Source organism: Periplaneta americana, chromosome 4 (assembly GCF_040183065.1).
Source record: "Periplaneta americana isolate PAMFEO1 chromosome 4, P.americana_PAMFEO1_priV1, whole genome shotgun sequence".
Classification (NCBI taxonomy): Eukaryota; Metazoa; Arthropoda; class Insecta; order Blattodea; family Blattidae; genus Periplaneta; species Periplaneta americana.
Genome location: NC_091120.1, coordinates 64,070,376 through 64,093,436, shown reverse-complemented (window position 1 = coordinate 64,093,436; position 23,061 = coordinate 64,070,376). Strand labels below are relative to the sequence as shown.

Below are 23,061 nucleotides of genomic sequence, written 5' to 3'. Positions count from 1 at the left end.
CAGGGAATCTGAAGTACTCTATTAACATGACAACACTGTTAGTCACAAAGCACACAAGATATCCCGTCAATCAAATTGGGCAATTTGATGAGGGTCTGTCAACTGATTTAGAATCCCCCCCCCCCAAAATTATTCGTTTAAAAGCAGTTTGGATTTAAAAAATAAAAATCGACACACAATATTGTTTTTAAGCTGATAGTTGATATATTGACTTCCTTAAATTCGAAGTTACATGTTGGAAGGATATTTTGTGATTTAGCTAAAGCATTTGACTGTACAAACCACAATATATCGTCGTTGTTCCTGCAATAACTCCTATGTGCAAAATATAAAATCTTTCAGTAGGAAGAAAAAACACATTTACTCATCCTATGGCAGCCGTACATAGGAGACTGTGAATTCTTACAAAGAAATATAATTATGTAAGAGATTTTACTATTTGCTGTATCACTATTTAAACTATAGAGCAAAAATCTGAAAATCGATAAATATGTCACAAAGAAGTTATTGCAGGAACAACGATATGCATAAACAAATTAAAGTTTTATGGTATTAGGGTGAGACCTTAGGTTGGTTTACATCTTACTTCTCAAATATAAAACAAAAAGTGGAAATAAATATACCGGTACCAAATAGTTATAAAGTTACTCATTCACAATGTAGGAATATTAAACATAGAGTTCTTCACGGATCAATTTTAGATCCATTATTGTTTCTAGCTAATATTAATAATTTAGCCTCAATCACAAACAATTTATCCCATTTAATCTTATTTGCAGATGATACGAGTGTGATTATCTCAATTAACAAAAAATATGGCACTTAATAACCACACATATTATGTCAAATCCAATAAACTAGCACTTAGTGGTGATAAAACTAGTGTAGTTAAATTTAGTACACATAACATTACTCAGTTTTCCTACAATATTAGATTAAATAGAATTGATCTCTAAGAACCTATTCGTAAAGCACAAAATTTCTTGATTTGGAATTCGGTAATCACTTGAACTTGGAAACACACGTAGAATAAATATTAATCCTATTAATTCATTTTTATACTATAATTGAAGGGTTCAGAAGGGTTGTTTTATCTTCTATTTTTAATTGAAAATGATAAGTAATTTATTATTTATTTCAGTATTTGATCCATCAACAGGTATAATAAGTTTAACATTTTGGATAATATTTTTACATGCTGTCCTTCCTTAATTAAAATCTTATTGAAATAACAAATAGTCCTAATACAGTACTTATTCCGTATTTGCGTTTAGATATATGCTATTTTCCAGTTTGTACCGCTAAAGATTAAAACAATGTCATCAGGGAAAGAGTAAATATTTCCTTTAATTTTATCTCAGAAATGGAAGATGAAAGGAAAGACATGGACAGAGTGGCATATAAGGCTGACAAAAGCCACCAAGAAAAGCAGTGGGAGGCAAAGACAAAGGAAGAAAATAATAAAAATATCACAGAGATTCAAAGGCAAGCAAAGCAGAGGAAAGAAGAACAGAAATACAGGAAAGAAACGTGAAAAAAAAATAGAAATAAAAATGAAGAGAATATAACAGGAAATTAAATAACAAACGGAACAGAAAAATCAGAAAGTCATAAAGAATTAACGATCATGTTTTGTATCTCAAGGAAAAAAAGGTAAGGGTGGCAACCTTGTGTGTCGGCGGGAAATCAGTGAATCGATATCGGTCTTGAGGCTGGTCTAGGTAGAGCTCGAACACCAAGACCAACTTCAAAGCATTGCTTCCTTATTGAGGTCTGTTTTGCTGAAAGAGCTGCATATAAAAAGTACCGACTTAATATAAACCGCGGTTTGGAGGGAGGGGCAAACATCTTAAACCTACTTCGAAATGGGTACTTAAAAATTTATTAACTCAGTTTAACGATTCTCAGACTACACTAACGAGGAACTGTGCAAATTATGTTACCATGGCGACGGCACGTCAACAGTTCGACGGTTGAGCTATTCCAACACACTCCAGCCAGCCTACAGTATACATTCGCCTCGGACCTTGACGAATTAATAATACGAACATTGAGAAGGAGATGCCAGCATTCCCGCTTTGTCTGCACGCACCGCCGACACTATGGGCAGAAAAGTATTATTCTTACACGATTACATTTATCCTTGATGGGAGGAGACACCGCGATAAAGCGAATAGTTCGGGAAACAAACGCTTATGCATGTAAAGGAGTTAACATACGGCTTCATTGTCACGTTACAATGCATTCCGACACGTCGATTCTGCGCTCGAAAAAAAATGGTATAGCCTACCTTACATTTAATTATATACAGAATGGAAGTAAATAACCCTGCAGATTTTCAGAGCGAATAGCTCGTGTTGTATGAAACAAAAAAGTGTAATACCATATTGGTGGAAAGTTCATAGTTTTCTGAGAAAAAATGTTTTTCCCCAAATGTTTAACAGCCTCTTATTACGTAACTATTGCGAGTAGGATCGTGATTTTTGTCATATGGGTAAAAATCTAATAAAGAATCATTTATCCCTCTAGCGTATTTCAGTAGCACGGACGGTTTTCGTGTAAATTTAATTTAAAAACCGCTAATATGAAGCCACTAATCGATGCGACCAGCTTGCAACATTGTAGCCAGAAAGGGAGATAGAAGGTAGTTCACTAAGGCAGACAGACCTGTGTCCGTTGACTCTTACATCTGTATTACAAGAAGCAAGAGGCGGCGATGTTGCCAGATTGTTGAAACTTCCAACACAATTTTCAAATTAACCGTGCATTTAATCACAAAACGTAATATAGATTTTCTATTCATTTAAGTGTAGCCTAACCTATCGTCCCTTTCAATCTGCAGGATTATTTCACGAACATAATTATAAGTGTCTTTCTCTGTGACTCTGTGTAATGTTCTCCGATACAAATCCATCGGGCTCGGGCTCGGGCTCGATCACCAACAGAAAGTTTACATTTATCTTCCCCCTCCCCCATAATGCTGAGCGCGATAGCCCATAGAGGGCCACGGCTGACCAGTCGACTGTTGGTCTCACGTCCACATGTCTGAGCAGAGATGTCCAACCAACTAGTGTCACTAGCACAATGATCCCTCCAGCCATTATAGCCCGTTCGTAGAGCTGGATTTCGCTGCATACTGTAGCTCCCCTAATTCATCACGATGATGGGTGGACACCGGTTTCTTATACTGGCGGAATCACGACAAAAATTTCTTCCCCCACGAAAACTTGAACCAGAGATCATTCTATAACGAGAGTTCAAGCATAACGCCTTAGATATCTCTTCCCCATAGGGACCGCATAAGTGTGTCTTTTCTCATAATTCTCATGTCTTTAAATGGTGGCTTTGAGTCATGATGACAACAATGCTAGGATACCCCACTATATGTGGATAGATGATCCCAGTTAAAATAATTCCTTGCCGTTACAGACGAAACCTGACAAAAATTAAATATATGATGGTGATGACGACGACGACGACGACTACAACGACAACTGTAACAACCAGTTCTCTTTATTATCATCATTATCATCAAATATCATTATCACCGCCACAACTTTTAAGATCCTAGCACTTACGCAGTTCTATCCCCTTCCCTATGATATTATTTGAACCATCACTAGACATTCACAAGTAGCGGGAGACCCTGAGCTTGTGGTATTACGTCGCAAGACAAACGCTTACGCTAAGAAAATTGTTTTTATTGGAGTTTTATTTATTATATGTGCCTACATATCTATGGCTCTGATACTGATCAGTAGCTTAATATCTTAATATTCACTTGAGCTGAACTCTTCTAAGCTAGCGATATAATTCATAACATACGAGTACTTTATGACTTTGGCTCTGTGATGTTTCAATGTTCTACTTTAAGACAATTAAGGAACAAAATAAATGTTTAATGACTGATTTTTTTTTACGTTCTGTATCGGAAAATCATCCTGAAATATGATTTCAATAAGATTGGGCTACTGCCCAAACAGCCAAGGCCACAATGGACCTACCAATACAACTGTTCGGCGAACGAATCATTCCAAGAAAATTCCCAGATTGTCCTCCACGTTCGCCCGACCATTCAGCTACAGATTATTCCTGTGAAGCTATCTGAACGAGCGGGTGTACGTAAACAAACTGCTTATAAACTTGAGCAGCAGAAGGAGAATCAGTGCACAAATTCCACAGAACCTCAAACATTAACTAATATTTTAAAGAGTACAATCAAAAGATCCCGACTTTGTGAGGAAGTAAATGGAGCTCAAAAGATGTCATCTTCTATAGTCTACCTAATCCAGTCAAATCTCCACACGTTAAGCATTCACTATAAGTAATATAATTGAAATTGCTTCGTGAATCAGAAAGTTATTTACGTGCAAAATCCTGCTCCGAATTTTGGCCCAACTTGTATTTTGTTAGAATGGCAACTACAGTAGTAACTGTAGCAAGAAAGAATAGGCTAACTTCTCAAATGTAACTTCTTTCTGGTGCAAAACGCAGACTACTCTTGCCGAATAGCCAACATTTACACATTCGTCATATTATCGCATCGCTATCATCGGCGACAGGTGGCGAGCTTCGAGTTTAGTGAAAAGAACACAGACTCGAGCAAGAACGTCTCACATCAGAACAAAACGATAACAATTTCGTTAATGTAAGATGTCCTCTTAAGATGGCCAACATCGTATAAGCCTATTTATTCCGTCTCACATAATAAATATGCTCCCTTCAATAATAAACAAATAGATTCCATCCCGGAAAACAAATAACCACTTAATTACAAATGCAAAAACAGCTTAAACTCATGCTAATAGCTAATATTACAAACATTTCAACACCCTTTATGAATTACCCTATGAATTATGATTACGAAAAAGGAACCGGGAGTATTCAATAGAACCTGTCCACTTAACATTGTCTTATAAGTTACAAAACAAATTCCACTTGACCGGTTGGGATCTGAACCGGAATCTCTATCTCATCGCAGGAATGACAACTGGCTTGCCAGTCCCAAGGTTCGCGATCTTTATTATCTATACATTTCTGAAATAATTTTCCGCAACATTACACATGGGAGGCATGTACAGACTCTTTAATAGCTTCGAATTACCAAAGAAGGTCGTACCAACGCGCACAAAGAAGGAAGGACGCAACTATAAATTAGAGAGATAACCCTGTCGCTTGTAATTACATTTCGGTGTATTAATAAAGCAGCGGGACATGTTTTTAAAAGGTCGTTAAGGGCGCCTTGTATCTAACCTTTCAAATCTCTGAAACATTACATATTGCAGAGCTAAGATGCACAACCATATAAATTTATGGACTAAGTGCGGTTTTAAATAACTCTGAACGAGTATAGAATTGTGACTGATATCCCGTCTTGATTGTAAAAGTATTATGCTGCCAAATTAAATATGGATTAAAATGTCATATTACCAATATCATGTAAAAACAGAAGAAGAAATAAATCAGATGTGAATTGGTTGATCACTTTTTAATCGCAGAATTCTGCCCGGAACCCCTTGCGTGAATACGTGTGAAAAGGACTTACTGAGAAGAAGCAACTGTTTCATTGAACAGGAGCTTTATTCATAATCACTTAATCAGAAACGTTAACGTGTATATAGTGATGTACCCTACATATAATACATACATTACTAGAGATACATTTTCTCAAGTATATTGAATTGTTTTTACAAATGCAGTGGGCGCAATCTTAAATAAAGTGAAGTCAATGTTCCTATGGAGTAAATTTTAAGTGTTATTATACTTGTGTGTTCTTAAAGTGTTACCTTCAGTTAATATTAATAACTAGGGGGCGGAAGTTGATGGCCTAAAAATCTACTTAAAATGATCATTAAAATGCCCTTAAACTAATGGAAAAATGACATGAAATTGAAAAAAAATGACATTTAAATATTATTCACCGTACTCGCACCACAACTTCTTAAAAATCAATCACCTTGTTTCAATGACTGCCCTGCAAATCTCGGAGAGAGGAGGCAACGTCCTGGACTTTAGCTAAGATAAAGGAAAAGAGTATGCAACAAACTGAAGGTTTTAAGGGAAAACTATAGATTTTAATGAGGGTTTACAATGTGTTTCAATCAGGGGTGATCCATGTCAGTGCCTTTATTCTCCGTCTCCTCCTCCTTCCGCGCTTCACTTTTGTTACCAGATCTTCCAGATGAGGGAGGTGAATGACAAAACAAATTGTGGACGCAGCGTGCATTCATTGTGGAATGAGGGATGGACTTTATAGTCTATTCCAAACTATAAAACTCAAACTTCACTGTTATTCACTTATTTAATAGGTAATTACTACTGACCTATTTGGTTAGAAAATGATTTAACAGACCTATCGGTAAAGAAGAAAATAAAATGCATTCTAAATAATCTAAAAGTTCTTCAAAATATTAAAAATGACCAGAAAAATGCCGAAAAAATATAAAAATGATCTATTAGTTCAAAAAAGTAAAAAAATGCAAAAAGTAATATAAGAAATTACTTTTTTACGTTGATATTAACATAGAAAGGATTTCTATATTAACAGGGAGCGTTCTAAAATGAAAAATAAGACGACTTTTCATCAACACCCGCTCCCTATTTAACATATAAATGACAATGATATTTAGTATTTCCTGCAAGAAGTCTCCGTATGTATGCGTTGTTTACATATAAACAAGATCAAAATGGCCCACCGCTGTGGACTAACGGTTAGAACGCCTGACCGTGAAACGAGTAGGCCCGGGTTCAAATCCTGGTTGGTTGACGGTTTCTCCCTGAACTCATTTCGTTGACATTATCACCTTTATCTCATTCAGACGCTATATAAATGTAGCAGTTGAAAACGTATCGTAAATTAATAACCAATTAAAAAAGATCAAAATGACATAAATCAATTAATTGATATCAATGAGTAATACAAGAATTAGAACGTTAACTGATGAGAAATGGAGTGAAGTAAGAACTGAATCAAGCAGCAATCTTATTTGTTAGCAGTAAGTGAGAATTAGAATAAGATAGGAGTAATACGATATTAGCTTAAGTGATATTAATTTCAGAAAGTAACAAGTAAAATGAATGGACAAGTAAAGACATAATCAAGAGCATGTGTTCGGTCATTATAGGTCAATGTACAGAGTGTCCACATGAAACCTTTTCAGCTTCAGATGTAAATAACAAATAATTGAGAGATGACAACAGGATGGGATTTTCTGCATGTTAATCAGAAACTGTCAAAGTTTTATGAGAATTTTGTTGGATTGTTGAAATGCGTTTTTGGTTGCAGGTGTGAATTTTGGTGAAATCTGACACTGGAGGAAATGCAGACACCTCCCTCAGAAGATGGCACAATGTGTATCTTCGTTTTTCGAGACACGATCAGATACACAGGTGCAACGTCACGTTCGGACCCAATATGGAAGAGAACCGCCATCACGGCCAACAATCCGGGAATGGCACCGAAAATTTATGGAGACTGGGAGTGTGCTGTGGCAAAAGGGCAGTGAAACATAAGTGTGGAGGATACTGAACGTGTGCAAAGTGTATTTGTCCGAAGCACTAGTAAGTCCATTCCAGTGCCGCCAGTGAACTCGACTGTCCACAAAGTCCTTCACAAGAATCTGAGGCTGTGTGAGTACAAAGTTCAACCAGATGTTCATCACGCCGCACAGCATTTGCTGTCGACATGCTGGCTAGAATTGACACCGAGGAAGAATTTCTTTGGGCAAATGCACCTGTATAATGTTTAATGTTTTAAATAATGTAAGAAAAGGATTGCTAGCTCGAATACAGGAATATTAAGGGCCAGCAGGACTAAAAACGTTGAGTAAAATATATCATATCACATAATACATAAATGTTTTCCACACATTTGTTTATAAATAATAATAAATCTTATTTAAACCAGAGTACCTAGTATATTGGTGAATGGTGCAACGAATATTTTCTGAACAAATATACTCCAGTAACTAAACTATTTACTATGCTTCACAATGACAGCCACGCTTGCAATTCTTTCCTCCTTAACTGTATTCTCTTGTGGAATGGCCAACAAAATGATCAAAATATTAATCTGGCCGAGAGAGAAATTATTGCATCCAGCCTCCACATGCCATCTGGGGTTCTCAATTTTTGAACCGATGAAAAAGGAAGAGGAAAGTGCGGCGAACTGATCTAATGAATATAGAGAGCTTTCATTTCAAAACTTGCCAGTCTAAATAACAAATTATTTAAATTTAATTCAATTTAAACAAAAAACACACCAATTTAGATATTGAGGGTAAATATGAAACCAGGCTTAATTGAAATTTAGATTTCATCCCTCACCCCCAGTCTCCCCACTTTGAAATTTCAAATCACACCCCTATATTTTTATATTTAAATATGAAAGAGTATTCAACTGTTTATACACCTCATTCGTTTTCGCATCTTTCGTTTTCTATCGTCGCCAGGCAACCTAGATTGTTGCATATCGAGTTAATGACAAAATTTCACTGAAATTTTATGTGCAAAATGCCATCTGCTAGCAATAAATTGGCAACATGTTCTCGGACAGTGTGGCAAAACTTTTTATCTCAAAACAGGTCAGTCGAATGTTCTTTTCGAGTCAGCAATCAGTTAGTGTGTTGTTAAATTTTTACCGCAATTATTGTAAAATTGCAGGCTACGTTTCAAAACATTGATACTTTAAATATAGTGAAAAGTAGTGAAAATCTTAAATTCTAGACCAACTTTAAATCCTAAGCAAAAATTGTGTGTGAATTACAAGAATAAACCGGACACAAATTTTTCAGGACAGAATTTATAATGGAGTTCTTGAATAAAGCTATTACAATGTCGTACAGCCTTCATGGAAACATCTCCATGCAAAAATACGTTTCCAATTAAACATGATATATTGGAAATCAAACAGCTAGTAAGGCCTACTGAACCAAAGTTTAAGGTATCACTACTTACAAAATGGCTTAAAACGAGTTCTTCGAAGACCTAATTCTTTTTTGATAGTGTTGAAATTTTTTTCTTACTGAACGAAGTCCGAAGTAAGTTTTATATTGCTCACCACGTCTTGCATTAAATTAAACTTTGTTACTGTCCAAACAAGACTGTTAAGACTTTATGCTCGAAGGTAAATTGGGGAAAGTGTGAAACTAATAACATATTACATCAGTGTGAAGGTGACGAGTGTGCCACGACTCCGAAGTCAACACGCGATATTCGAGAATAATTAGAGGGATATGCGGATATTTTTCATTATTTGCTGAAACACAGGAAAAAACAGGCAAACACTTGCGGGCTTATAGGATATGTAGTGTTGAAATCTAAAGTTACAAAAAAAGTAATGTACGTACCACGTACACCTGATATGATTATGGTAAAATTACAATAGAAAATGCGAATGATTCTGAACATTCCAAATACAAGGCTATCACAGAGAAAAATTGTCGTGTATACTCGCATGTGTGGAGATAATCATTCTGATTATTACAATGGTGTATTTACATTGCCACCCAGATGTCAGTCAAGTCATGCAACGACTCATTTTCAACTCTGATCGATTATGCATCTGATCTCTTTCGGAGCGGGAAGTACTGTATGGATCTTATTATGAAATTCTCCGGTTGTCTCACTTTCAACTGCAAGATGACTACCATCCCAGATCACATACAGATTGATCATTCCTACGTTAAAATCGGTTGCACTTTGAAGAGAACAACCGCTAGGATCGCCACCCGTCCACCGTAAACGAACACGAGATGGCAGCACAGTTGTTAATGCAATTCAAATGGGAGTTATGACGTGACTCCTTATGTAACAACTAGATGACAGCATAGTAAACCTGACAAAAAGTTGTTACCGTCAAAGCCTATAACGCCGAGCAATCTGGGTGTATATGACCTAGGCTATTATTTAAATGAACTGACTATAATAATTTTTACGGAAGACGTATATACGTCAAATTCTTCTGAGCCAAAGTTCCACTGCCAATTTTTCGCTCTTTATCTACATATAATTTCAAAGTAAAAACAAGACCAAATTAACCTAAAGAAACACAAGAACAGACCTACTGAGAGCATGAGAATCTTATGAAGCCGAAACATTTCCGACACATAACGGGAATATCTATAGTCACTACTTTCTTGTAATACTGTACTTAGTCAAGGATGCTACCACCTCGCCATTGTTAATAAAGCTGTCGATGCTGTAATAGCAAGGTGATCATCCAAACTTTTGAGTGAAAGGGATAAAAACTGTAGAATCACGACATAATTGATTACCTTGTTACTCTCCACGACTATAGGAAACAACTATAAACAGTTCTCCAGCAGGGGGAAAGGGTGTTTAATAAAAATTTAAACCTACTGAAGGTGTGCCTCAACAATTCAAATGGGTGTTTAAAACATGAACTTTAAACCTATTCAAGGTGTACCTACATTGTACCTAAGAGGTTCTAAAAGCCTGTTATGAGAAAAAAAAACCTATCAGCAATGCGTCTACATTGTTTCTCAGAGTATGTCAAAAGCAAAGCGTAGTATAATTCACAAGTGATTGCTGTGAACTTATATCTATATATTTTTAATTTAAAAAACGGCACTCAAATAATTCAACATAGATTTAATCGTGGCAGAAAGAAATACGTTAGTACCGTCGCGAAATATGAGGAAGGGGTTTCCTTTTTAAAATGGAATTATTAATAAAACATTACAGACCGAATATTTAATCCTGATAGTTCGGCGACGCGAAAGAGGGGAATAGGAGTAATGGGAAGAGCTCCGGTGTATAGATATGGGCGAGCGGTCAGTGAAGAAATGCCGTACGGCTTAACTGTACTGGAAATACGCCGCTCTACTGCACGCGTGACATCCGATCGCTCTGAATGCAAGCGACTGACTAACCCGAACACCCCTTGGCGTAACTTAATAGACTCGCCTGGCCCAGGCGCACATTGTCGACGACTCTCAGGACTAAATAATCATACTGTACTACATACAGGATCAGCCATTATGAAAGACATAAAAGCAAATTAAAATACAAAATAATAATCACGAATGGCACAACAGTCCAAAACGGTCCAGGGCATCTTTGATTCTTGATTTCCAGTCTTCTCATTCTTCTGTCCTTGTTTTTCACTTCCTGCACCGAAATACGCGATAGTCATATTCCTTCACAGCATTCAGACATCTCTTTCCCGGTCTTTTGTCAAATATCTGATCTGTCATTATTTTCTTGGTATTTCATGATCCATTTGTGCACATTTACAGCCAATTGTAATCTCCTTAATGTAACTACAATGGATAGCTCAGGTTGTTTATGCTAAATTTTTCTTTGTTGTATCTCAAGTTCTCAAGTTCCATTCATCATTTTTAGTGGTGAATTAAAATGAATGATTTCGGTGTTACACTTGCCACTATTTCGTCAGATATTTCTTGAAATAAGTAATTAAATGTATTATGCTTTGGTTAATAATAATAATAATAATAATAATAATAATAATAATAATAATAATAATAATAATAGCGACAACACATTTTAGCATTGCCAAAATATAACAAAGCGTGGTTTCCGATTTGCGCGACAGCCAGCGAGTATTTTCGTGTAAGCATAGAAGTCACTCTCACTGTCCGCATTAGATGTAAGGAATCATAGGCTACTCCATAAAAATAATTTACACAAAATTTATTGTGATCCTATACTTATTCCCCTAAAATCCTCTTCACATCAAAATATAGTCTCTGGTGCATAACTTATACTGCAAGGCCTACAGCATTCTTCAATCTTCGCTGCAGTCGACTACAGAAATTTATCTTTTTTTTCGGTGGCCATGGCTAGGCAGTAAAAATGAGTGTACACAATATCCATAGAGAATATATAGAAATACTAACGTTATCAAGCTATTGACAAATTGGCTGAAATAAGTCACAAACACGTTTTCAACAATAATGAATAAAATTTTGATGCATATTCCGAATTTTTTGCAACAGAGAGGGTATATTTCGTGGTTACCAACATATTTCGCACAATGATACAAATTTGGCATTATTTTGTTACTTTGTTTCGCTTAAATATGGTATTTTATGTAGGCTATCTAGAAGAGTAAATGTAATAAAGCAAGTAATTGTGGAAAATTTCGTGCGTATCGCTATTACCAAAACGTACGGTCCCTATTAGTGGGCCCAAGTATTCTTCTTAAAATTGTCCTTTCAAAACAGTTGATTTTATTTTCTGATTCTTTAGTCATAACCCAAATTTCATTGCCACAGAAAAATAAAATGCAAATAATAATAGTAGCCTACATAAATTATTTTTCCTGAAAACACTAAAGTAGTCCACTCAACATTCTTTTATACATAAATTTCTGGTTGAAATGGGGATTATTGATGATAAAGTCTAATACTGTGGCTTGCTATTCACATGTTGGAAATCAATTTCAAGTACGGGACTTGAAGTGCCGCATGTACACTATGGTTTAGATGTTGATATTATCGCTCTATTTCACCAACATCTACATTCGTGAACTTGGTGTTTTCAAGTAAACGACGTGTTTACATTACGGGTGCCTCTTATTTCGGTCAACGAGGCATAACTGAGATCCGAAACATTTCAGTGTCCCAAGTCACGCCACTTCATCATGGTTCGTCGAGCTCTTCTGTTAACGGAATGCACCACAATCCACTGCCCAAGAATCATGCACCGTAATCGACAAGTATTCCATTTACGAGTAAGGGCCCAATTACCTGTTCTGAATGTCTTCCTAGCCCACGTAGGTATCAACAATGGACATGATACTTCCTAATTTTCAAATTTACGTTACACTGTAATCAGTTTAATTTTTTTGCGTTTTACACAAATGAAGCGTTTTTCGAAGAAATTACTAAGGAATATTTTTTTCGGCTTGTTCTTCGCGTTAATACCTTACCACTCATAAGCCTCAATGCCCAATAGTTTTATCATAAATGGGATTCAAACTTCAGACACAAGTTATTATTTTCGGCTAAACAGTGATTCAAATACCAAAACGACATTTGATTTTTAAGTTACTTATAAACTAGAGACTCCGTTTTTTTTAATTAACGCAGTTATACTTTTTTCAGTTGGTTATTTAACGACGCTGTATCAACTACTAGGTTATTTAGCGTCGATGAGATTAGTGATAGCGAGATGGTATTTGGCGAGTGAGGCCGAGGATTCGCCATAGATTACCTGGCATTCACCTTATGGTTGGGGAAAACCTCGGAAAAAACCCAACTAGATTATCAGCCCAAGCGGGGATCGAACCCGCGCCCGAACGCAACTTCAGACCGGCAGGCAAGCGCCTTAACCGACTGAGCCGATAGCTCGCAGTTATACTCCTTTCATTCTGTATAAATACTGTTCTCCAACCAGGAGATTATCCGTGAAAGGAATGTGCTTACTATTGCGTCATCTATTGGAGCGAAGTAGATAGATAACATTACTGTTATAACGTCAGTTTAAAAAACATGCGCTCTCCTGCATATGTTATTTCTTGTATGGAAGGATTAAAAGACCAGGAGAGTAACCGTGATCTAATTTTGTAACTAGGGTAGTATAACTATGTGTGTATCAGTGTTATCGTTTGTGCTTTGAGAGATAGCCAATGGAGATGCGTGTACCAACGTGTGTAACATTATGACATCTCATGACATCAACATTCATTCATAGCATCACCCCGCTGCTTCTCATTCCCCTGAGACTTTCTCGTGGTTGGAGTACAGTAGCAAGTGCTGTTCTTTCGCCCGTGCATTTATCCCCCTGTTGCTGCTACTGTGTAACGTGAGCCACAGCGTTCTCGTCCGCTAGACGGGAGAGTGAATTCCCGCGGATAGGGAAAAAAACTCTCAGTATAATTGCGTATATTTACTTTTTATGTACTTATTTATTTGTAGCCTTACTTACATGTTGCTTTATTTATACATCTATTTGCTTACTACGGCAAGGACATTTACACATTTTTTTTCCCTTTATAACGGAGGAAGAGCCCGAAGGCTAGCACCACAAATTCTAGTGGGGTTATTGTGCACTAAGTCCCATCGCAAGAATGTCACCGATCCAGTCCCATTCCCTACTTTCCCTAAAGACGAAGCCGACATGTAGCTCCAAAATGTTGGGTATCTGTACATCTAAAGCCTGGTTCAGACGGTGCGTGTTTCTGTGATGGATTCCAAGGTGACTGCGCTGATGGATAGCCTGCGTGCTCACTTGCCGGAAGTAATGCGCTCTGGTGGCTCCCAGTGGCGTAGCATGAAATTTTGAGCAGGGGAAGCTAACTCAAGTTGTCTTTCATGCAATATGAGAAAACGTATTACAAAAATACAGTCTTAAAATAAATAGTAGTCAATTTCAAGTCAGCAGTCGAAGATTGGTTGGAACATCGTAAGTAACACCAAAAAGGCATGACCTCAAATGATACGTAATAAAATATGATTTCACGGTTTACACATATCTCTTAACAAATAGACATGTATACGTATAACATTAGCTCACTCCCTGTCATACTTAGAGAATCACAATATTAGTATCATTACGTAAGTATGCGTCTGTCTTTTGGTTGTGTCCTACATTGACAGCAAGGGAGTCGGTCATTTGTTTTTTAAATCACACTTTTGTTCGTAAGTCAGTTTTGATAATACAATTGTCCTAAAAAAATTCAAGTAAATTAGTGTCAGGAACTGTTATTTCGCTCATTATTTATTATATCAGCCACAGTGCACACTAACACTTCAACTGAACACAACTGACGAAAAGGGATAAAGCGGAAACTACTTATTTCAAATGTTAAAGCTAGCTTCTTTGCGAGCCTTTCGACTAGGGTGGCTTAGTTAGAAAGGGATGGAAAATCTGCGGGGTGGATTACACAGAAGAAACCGGTCTGCTTGGAAGCTGGTGTGTGCAGGCTTCTTGTTGTCTGCTGCATCACAAATCATCCTGAGCTGCCGCATCACAATATTTAACGCGTAAATATAAATTCTATTAAAATTAATAAATAATTTTCTCCATAAACTGCAGGTTTATTATGAAATTATTATTAACTGGGGAAGCTAAGCTTTTTAGCTTACATTGACGCTACGCCACTGGTGGCTCCTTGGATGGCTAGCTTGCTGGATTTCGAGGGTAAGTTCCTTGCTATTTTTCGTGATGGTTTGCAGGCTGGAACCAAAGATGATCATATAATATCACCACTGAAACCATGTCGCCATGTTCGTTGTTTTGCAACTAAACCTGTTTTTCTATATTCTCTAGTTTCTAAGAAACAACAATTAAATATCGGAATTTAGCTGTTTTGCACTTATGGCTTAATTACTTTATTACGACATTTACTACTGTTAATGTTGGGCTTTAGTTGTTTTCCACTCACGGTTTAGTTTCTTTTTGACCATGAGTGTTGGCAACAGATGAAACACAGATGATTTTCCAATTTGAACTGTGAAAAGAGCCAACTCCGTGTGGACAACTACCATCACCGTAGGCAACACGGGAGCCAGCAATTGAGCACGCAGGGCAGCCATCAGCGCAGCCACCTTGAAATCCATCACAGAAACTAGCACCGTCTGAACCAGGCTTAAGACACGGTGCAAGTGCCCAAAATCCTTGTAGCACAGATTTCTTCCTTTTTTCCCCTCGCTTCATTTAACGTGAAGCAATCACGTGCGAGAATTTGCTCCTGCCATTTTCTACAGTAAGTGTTGTTCTACGTAAGGCTTCACATATACAGTATTATGTATGCTGTCGTAAGCCACGTCTTTACTACACTGAAAGACAGAAACCCTTCATGTACACGCATTACCTACGGCAAACTTAATTTCCCAACTTCTAAACTCCAAGCAGAAAGAAGGCAGAACAGCGAATATATGCCATACAAGTGTACCACAATCCTTATGAGTTATGACCTGTTTGGAGGATAGCCGAAGCTCTTGAACGGAAATAACTAACTGCCTGGGTCTATTCAAGAACATGATCTGCGCACACAATGTGCAATTCCCTTATAATTTTGTGCCTCCTACGGCGAGAAACGTGATGTAACCTTTGTAAACAAAAATTATGTCCAGGTGGAGGGGATTCTGTAAAAAACATGCGGAAATCCCACTTAGCATGTATATAGGCATATAAATAAAATTAATGATGCACGAGTGTATGACTCACCTTCAAACGAAATGAAACGGAAATCAGCGTGGATGCAAGGCCATAGTGACGTCACAGCCAGGACCAACAGGAGGTGCCGGTGATGCTGGAACGACATCTTCACCTCACCGCCTGGGGCACCACCTGGAAGACAAAGAACGCACGATAAGATCGAGACCAATCACGTGCTCAGAAACACACTGTGAACAGAGTCCTTGGCTTCAGAAAACAGCAGTGGATGGCCGGTAAAGGAATGGCCTCTCCTGCGATTAATTTTCGTTAGTGCCTATGACCTGTAAGTCTCATTCAATCATGAATAAACCTTGGATAGGCTATTTAAGTTCAAGTCAAAAGGGAATTTTGGTTTTAAAAAGATAGCAATGGGGAAAAGGAATCCTCAATTCATCAGGATTTCTGTTACTGCTACTGCTATCTTCTAATCGAGGTAGGTAGGAACGTGAGACCTCTGAAAATCAACACCATCAACACTTCATGTGAAGTATGCATCCTGAAATCTATTTATACAGAATTAATGAATCTGTTTTGTTAGGGTTACCAGGCGTCCGGGATTTGCCCGGACAGTCCTAGGTTTGTAGTTACGTCCGGGGCTGTGTCCAGATTGAAAAAAATCCCCATTTTATTAATGCTTAAGAATACATTACCGATTTATTTGAATACATAAACTAACTGAACATTTGTAATGTTATAACTCGTATTTAAATTAAAATCGGGCAATTTTTGGAATATTAGAAGATAAGTTCATTCATACACTACAGTATCCATGCTGGACAATACGAGAAGCGAATAGAAGCATTTGAAATGTGGATATGATGAAGGATGGTGCGTGTGAAATGGATAGACAGAATAAGAAACGAAGCTGCGTTGGAAAGAGTGAATGAAGAAAGAATGATGCTGAAACTGATCAGAAAGAGAAAAAGGAACTGGCTGGGTCACTGGTTGAGAAGAAACTGCCTCCTGAAGGATGCACGGGAGAAGAGATCGTGGCAGAAGAAGATATCAGATGATAGACGACATTAAGATATATATATATATATATATATATATATATATATATATATATATATAAAGACTGAAGAATGCTTGGTTTGCAGTGAAAGACCTGCCCTTGGACAAAATACTATGAATGAATGGTAACCATGCATTCAGGGCTACTTTTCAATTGTACAAGTTGCTTGTACGGATTTTGTGTTTATGAGATTACCGGTCACTTATGAAGACAACCTACAGTTTTTTTTTTGTGTATTTTTCACTTTTCTTACTATGAGAAAGAGAAAATGCATTTTCAGCGAAAAAAGATACAAGCTGAGTATAAATTTTTAAAACATTCTTATAACAGTGGTCGTGTAAGATGCACATTGTATAATGGAGATTCGATTACAGGTGTCAATGGTAAAGCAATTTTTAAACGTGAAAGTCTATTTCAAATATCCATGTAGTGATTTTATGACCATATAAAATCCAGCAAACAATTTCTGAGGAAAGCACTGTATAATATAAAATATGTATACTGGAATAATGGAACAGAAACAAGAACCCCAGCCATTCACATCATCTTTACAGCAGACCTGTTGCAGAAGGTTTCAGTAACTGCAATGTTTGATTGACAGTTTCCTTGCTCTACGATTTTCTTTTCTTTCTTCTTACTCATTTGTCATAATAATAATAATCCGTGACGCCACAGCCCTCGATGGGCCCAGCCGCCCAACCGGACGCTGGCCTAACGTTCGCATGCCGAAGCAGAGGTGGACGAACATCCAACCAGAATTGAGGTATCGTGTGGTTAGCGCGATGACCCCCTCCAGTTTTGTTTGTCTTTCATACAGCGTTATATAACTTATACATTGTAGGCTTTCTTGACACTGAAAATATGTCCTAGATTATCGTTCCTGAAATATGGTAACCTTACGTTCTATCGGAATTGTTATATTATTCAGCCCCTATAATAATAAGAAGCTTAAAATGAAAATAACATAAAAAATTCTAACCCATGTTCACATGATTTATTTTTTAATTATACGCTACGTACGTGAAATACTGCCGATTCACCTTCGAGACAGAAAATCTGATTAGCATAATATTACCGTTGTTATAAATTATAGGTGACATTCAGGTCAGGCATAGAGCTTAAAAGACTCTGAGGCAGTAAATGGTAGAGATATTCATGTAAACAAAAATAACTCGAGTGAGTTGTTTTAGCAATGCGTATAAGATGGCATTACATCTCGAGGTAACTACTATTCCAATGTTATTGACCATTTAGAATAAAATATGGCGTTTTACTCCAAGTCCGGGTGATTACGGAGGCACTTAAGATAACTTAGATGACAAAGAACAATATGCGTAACACAAACAAAATAAAAAATATATGTGCATGGAATACGAGTTAAGTTACATACATAACCACTGAAGTACAGAGTTTCCCTTCTAGTCTATAACATAGTGGAATGATCTTCGGTGAATTCTGTATACAGTATTGTCATTTCCCTTTATGGTCAAGGCATAAAACAACTCGTGATATTATGAAAGAATTACAATTCCTTGTTAAACATATTATGGAAGTGAACTTTAATATAGTGCGTTTTGTTACATGAGAAGTACCAGATTATACAAATCTGATTATGACACATCAACTATACTGAACGAGTGAGAAGATACACGAATCAGTTTATAGAATGAAAATCAACAAAAAGAAAAGTGTTTCAAAGGGTACAATTTATTTTTGTTTCAACATGCATGTCACTGCATTACAAACAACATAGAGCAGACAGACAAAAGAACCTGGAAGGTCGAAAATGAGATAGTCTGAAGGAATGTTTAGCTTCTGAAAGAATCTTTGGCCCAAGTTTTGAAAGAAATGTGACGATTATATGAAGTAGCTGTTGGAAGATGAAATAAATGTTGGAAGATGAAACAGATATTGGAAGATGAAATAGATGTTGGAAAATGAAACAGATGTTGGAAGATGAAACAGATGTTGGAAGATGAAACAGATGTTGGAAGATGAAACAGATGTTGGGAGATGAAACAGATGTTGGAAGATGAAGCAGATGATGGAAGATGAAATAGATGTTGGAAGATGAAACAGATGTTGGAAGATGAAACAGATGTTGCAAGATGAAACAGATGTTGGAAGATGAAATAGATTTTGGAAATGAAGTAGATACTGAAAGGTGAAGTAGATACAAAAAGGTGAAGCAGATAATGAAAGATGAAGCAGATACTGAAACATGAAGTAATGTTGAAAGATGAAGTAAAAGTTTAAAAGTACAGTACATCAAGACGAAGTAGATACTGAAGACGAAATAGATTCTGAAGATGAAGTAAATGCTGAAAATGAAGTAGAAGTTGAAGATGAAGTTGATATTGAAGATGAAATTGAGTAATTGATGTTCCCGATGAAGTACTACTGTAACTCGATGAAGTAAGTCTACTGTACATGTTCTAGAATCAAGATCAGCCATTTTCAACCCATACGCCGGGAATGATACACTGGTGTGCCGCGATAAAATGAAAATACCGTAGTAAAGGTGGCTGTAGCAAAAATTGGGAAAGTAAAAGTGAAAAGAGTAGAAAAAAGTGAGTGCACAAGACTCAACTTTCAGCCTAAGCGCCATAAATCAACATTCAGTAAACACATTCCCTCCTAAAACCCTCAAATTCTCCCCTGCATTTGTACCCCTGTTGCTGATTCTGTGTGGCGTGAGCCACAGCGTTCTCGTCCGCTAGACGGGAGAGTGAATTCCCGCGGACAGGGAAAAAACCTATCAGTGATTTAGATTATATAGTGTACCGCGGGATTTTAAATTACGCCTTTAGTGTGACACATACTGGTAAAGGTTTAAAAACGCTGATCTAGATGAAGTAGAGGTTATAGACGAAAAGCAAGTTAATGATGTATATAAGCGGTCGTCAGCACAGAGTACCCTGAGGGTAGCGTCGCTTACCCGCGGAGAACACAGTGCACCATGGCGCACTCGTAGTTGCTAGCGGGTATGCTTTCTACCTCTTCCTGCTGCACGACGGGGCACATGGAACGGCTCCGCTTACCCTTTGCACATTTCAGCGAGTGCTGACGACCACTGATGTAGATGTTGGAAGATCGAGGTGATGAAGGTGATAGAGGAGATAATAATGAAGATAATGTCAATTACGATAGCCCAGCGGTGACGTCGAAGCTCATGATTATGGTGATATCAATGATTCGATGATAATGATAATACCCACGTTGCTTGCAGATTTTAAATGAAGTCTGAAGATGAACTGACATTTTTTTTAAATAATTTATATAGTTTCTTAGAGATTCCTCATCCAATGTTCAGATCAATACGGATAAAAATATGGACATAACGTTTCCAACAAAATAAATAAGTGCATAAATCACGATGGTTCTTCCCTATTTTTAAAGTCTGAGATCCCTACTGTAACTCCAGAATTGTCCATAAAAGAAATAAATAACAATGAGACAAATGCAATAAACATATTTTAAAGCATTCGGCCTATTCGGTGAGCGATATCTGGACCAGTCAAACACAATGGCCACCTTGGCTGGTATGAAAAATAGCTTTCTTAAGTCGACTTAACTCGCACCTGTTGGCTGACATTTGTTACACGCAGAGGGTCAGGAAAAAAATATATATAGTATATACACGAAATACAATATGCAGCACGGAGGTGTCAAGTAGGTGTGTGGTAGGCCTACCAGTGAAACTTCTCACGATCTTAAGTAGTTGCCTCTATAGAATCTCGGCAACAAATATCCCAACTAAATCGTGTTTTGAACTGTGAAATTTTCTTTTGTGTGTCCCGAGCAAGGATTTAAAACCAGTGGACAGCAGCTGTGACAAAGCTATTCTTACTATACCAAGACGAAGTCCAACAAGACCACGAATTCTTATTAAAACTTTCCAACCATCTTCAAAAGAACTTTAAATGGAATCAGAATAACTGCACATGGCAAAGTCTCTATATATTTCGCATTAAATAACACTTAATTTAAAATGTTTTCTAAGTTATAGTTTGCCAATTAAATTAGTCGCCGAAATAGGAATTACTTCAATTCGTTGAACACAGCTTATCAAATACCGTCTCTTTATGTCTTGAGTTCTGTATCTTCGATTTCAGAAGTACTGTTTGTGATGGCAGTGACTGCAATGGTGGTGTTGCAGATAGTGAATGAGGACGAACTATTAGCAGTTGCATTCAGTGCTGTCATGGTAATTTTTTTTTCTTGACCATACGCCATACTCTTTATTTGTCTCCCTTGAAATATATTTTACTCTTCTCTCTCTACCTCTCCGACCGTCATGTAATGGCTCTTTTAATATATATTTTATGACGCTCCATCAACTGCGATGGTTGCATTTGCTGTTAATGGGTTTGTGGAATAACCCCGGAAGAAACCTCAACCAGGCAACTTAACCCATCTAGGAGTTGAACCCGGTACCGCTTGTTTCACAGTCAGACTTGCTAACAGTTACTTAGAATCTTTCAATATAAAATGAAGTAAAGAATTATTGTTTTGATTTACCTTTTCATAATTACAAAACAAGCTTGATTTAAGGAATATCCCATGAAGCCGTCACAGTAGATACACACTTGCCTTGATGAATCTTGGAGCGTGTATCTGCAGCACTTCGGTGTTTTTCAATAATATAATTATGGTTCTGGATTCCAGCGCTGTAGCGATGGACATTTATGATCATAAACATCAAGTAAGATAATCATAGGAACAACATGTGAGAATCTAAGATCAGTAGGCTACAGATCTCCGTGTAAAAATATAGATCTCCAAGTACAAAACTCAGGCGCCCATACGGCGTATGGCTCCATATAGACAGAATTTTCTCTCTCCAAACGATTCATTGAAATATTGTAGGTTCCCATACACCGTATAGTCCCGTATGGCCCCCATGACAGCACCGATTGTAATAATGATGGAAGTGGTTGTAGTGGTAGCAGTGGCAGTATTAGCGGTGATGGTAATAGTGTTGGTGGCGGTAGTGGTAGTAGTGTTGACGGTAATAGTAACAGTAGTGATTGTGATAGGGTAGTTACAGTGCTAGTAGTATTGGTTGTGATAGTGGAAGTGGTGTTGCTGGAAGTGGCAGTGGAAGTAGTAATGACAGTAATAATAGTAATTATAGTTGTTAGTTCTGTTGCAAAGGTAGTAATATTGTAATGCAGATAGTATCAATAATAGTAGCGACAGTTGTAGTGAAAGTACCAATAGTAGTAGTATTATAGTGCAGTCATAATAGCAGTAGAAATGTCAATAATACTAGTAGTAGTGGGTTGCAGTAGTAATAACAATAAACAGTGATGTTGATGTTTGTAATAGTAATAACAGCGACAGCAGAAGTTAAGTAAAAGCAATAGCTTAGTTGTAAACGTAGTAACGGCAGTAACCACCACCACCACCACCACCATCACCACCACCACCACGGCTCAGATCTTTTGACCTATTCCGCCTCCTCTAAAATTGATCTCGTCTTCTTTTCATTTTCCTTCTTGCTGACCTTATCCCTTTTGGATTAAATTCATAGCTGCTCTTGCAACACGATATCAATATGATCTTCCAATTAATTTGATTTTATTTTACGATTTGTACAGATCCAGAAACAAAATTTGGGCCAACAGAAGTTTCCAAATTCCAGTTATAACATACTGCGCACTGGAAATTGGAAACTTTAGGTGGCCCGAATTTTGTTTCTGGATCTGTGCGTATTTCCAATGTTCAATTCAGCTCTTACAAATTCATTACTTTTTTTTTTAATCTAACAAAGTATATTCAGCTACATATATAAATAACTTCATTTCTCCTGTTTCAATTGTATTTACTTGAACCCAACTTTCACTGTCATATAACAATGCCAGTACTTTATATAATTACATTCGAATTTCTTTTCG

At 37.1% G+C, this 23,061-nt stretch overlaps 1 protein-coding gene across 1 annotated transcript in view; it reads right to left on the bottom strand.

Annotated features, from left to right (window-relative positions):
* The window catches only part of Sema5c (Semaphorin 5c), a 598,088-nt gene that overhangs the window by 356,200 nt on the left and 218,827 nt on the right, over nt 1-23,061 (bottom strand). Inside the window, exon 2 of the mRNA XM_069823406.1 lies at nt 16,156-16,278. Within this exon, the coding sequence (XP_069679507.1) occupies nt 16,156-16,252 (97 nt within the window). The 5' untranslated portion in view covers nt 16,253-16,278. The remainder of the gene's footprint in view (nt 1-16,155; nt 16,279-23,061) is intronic.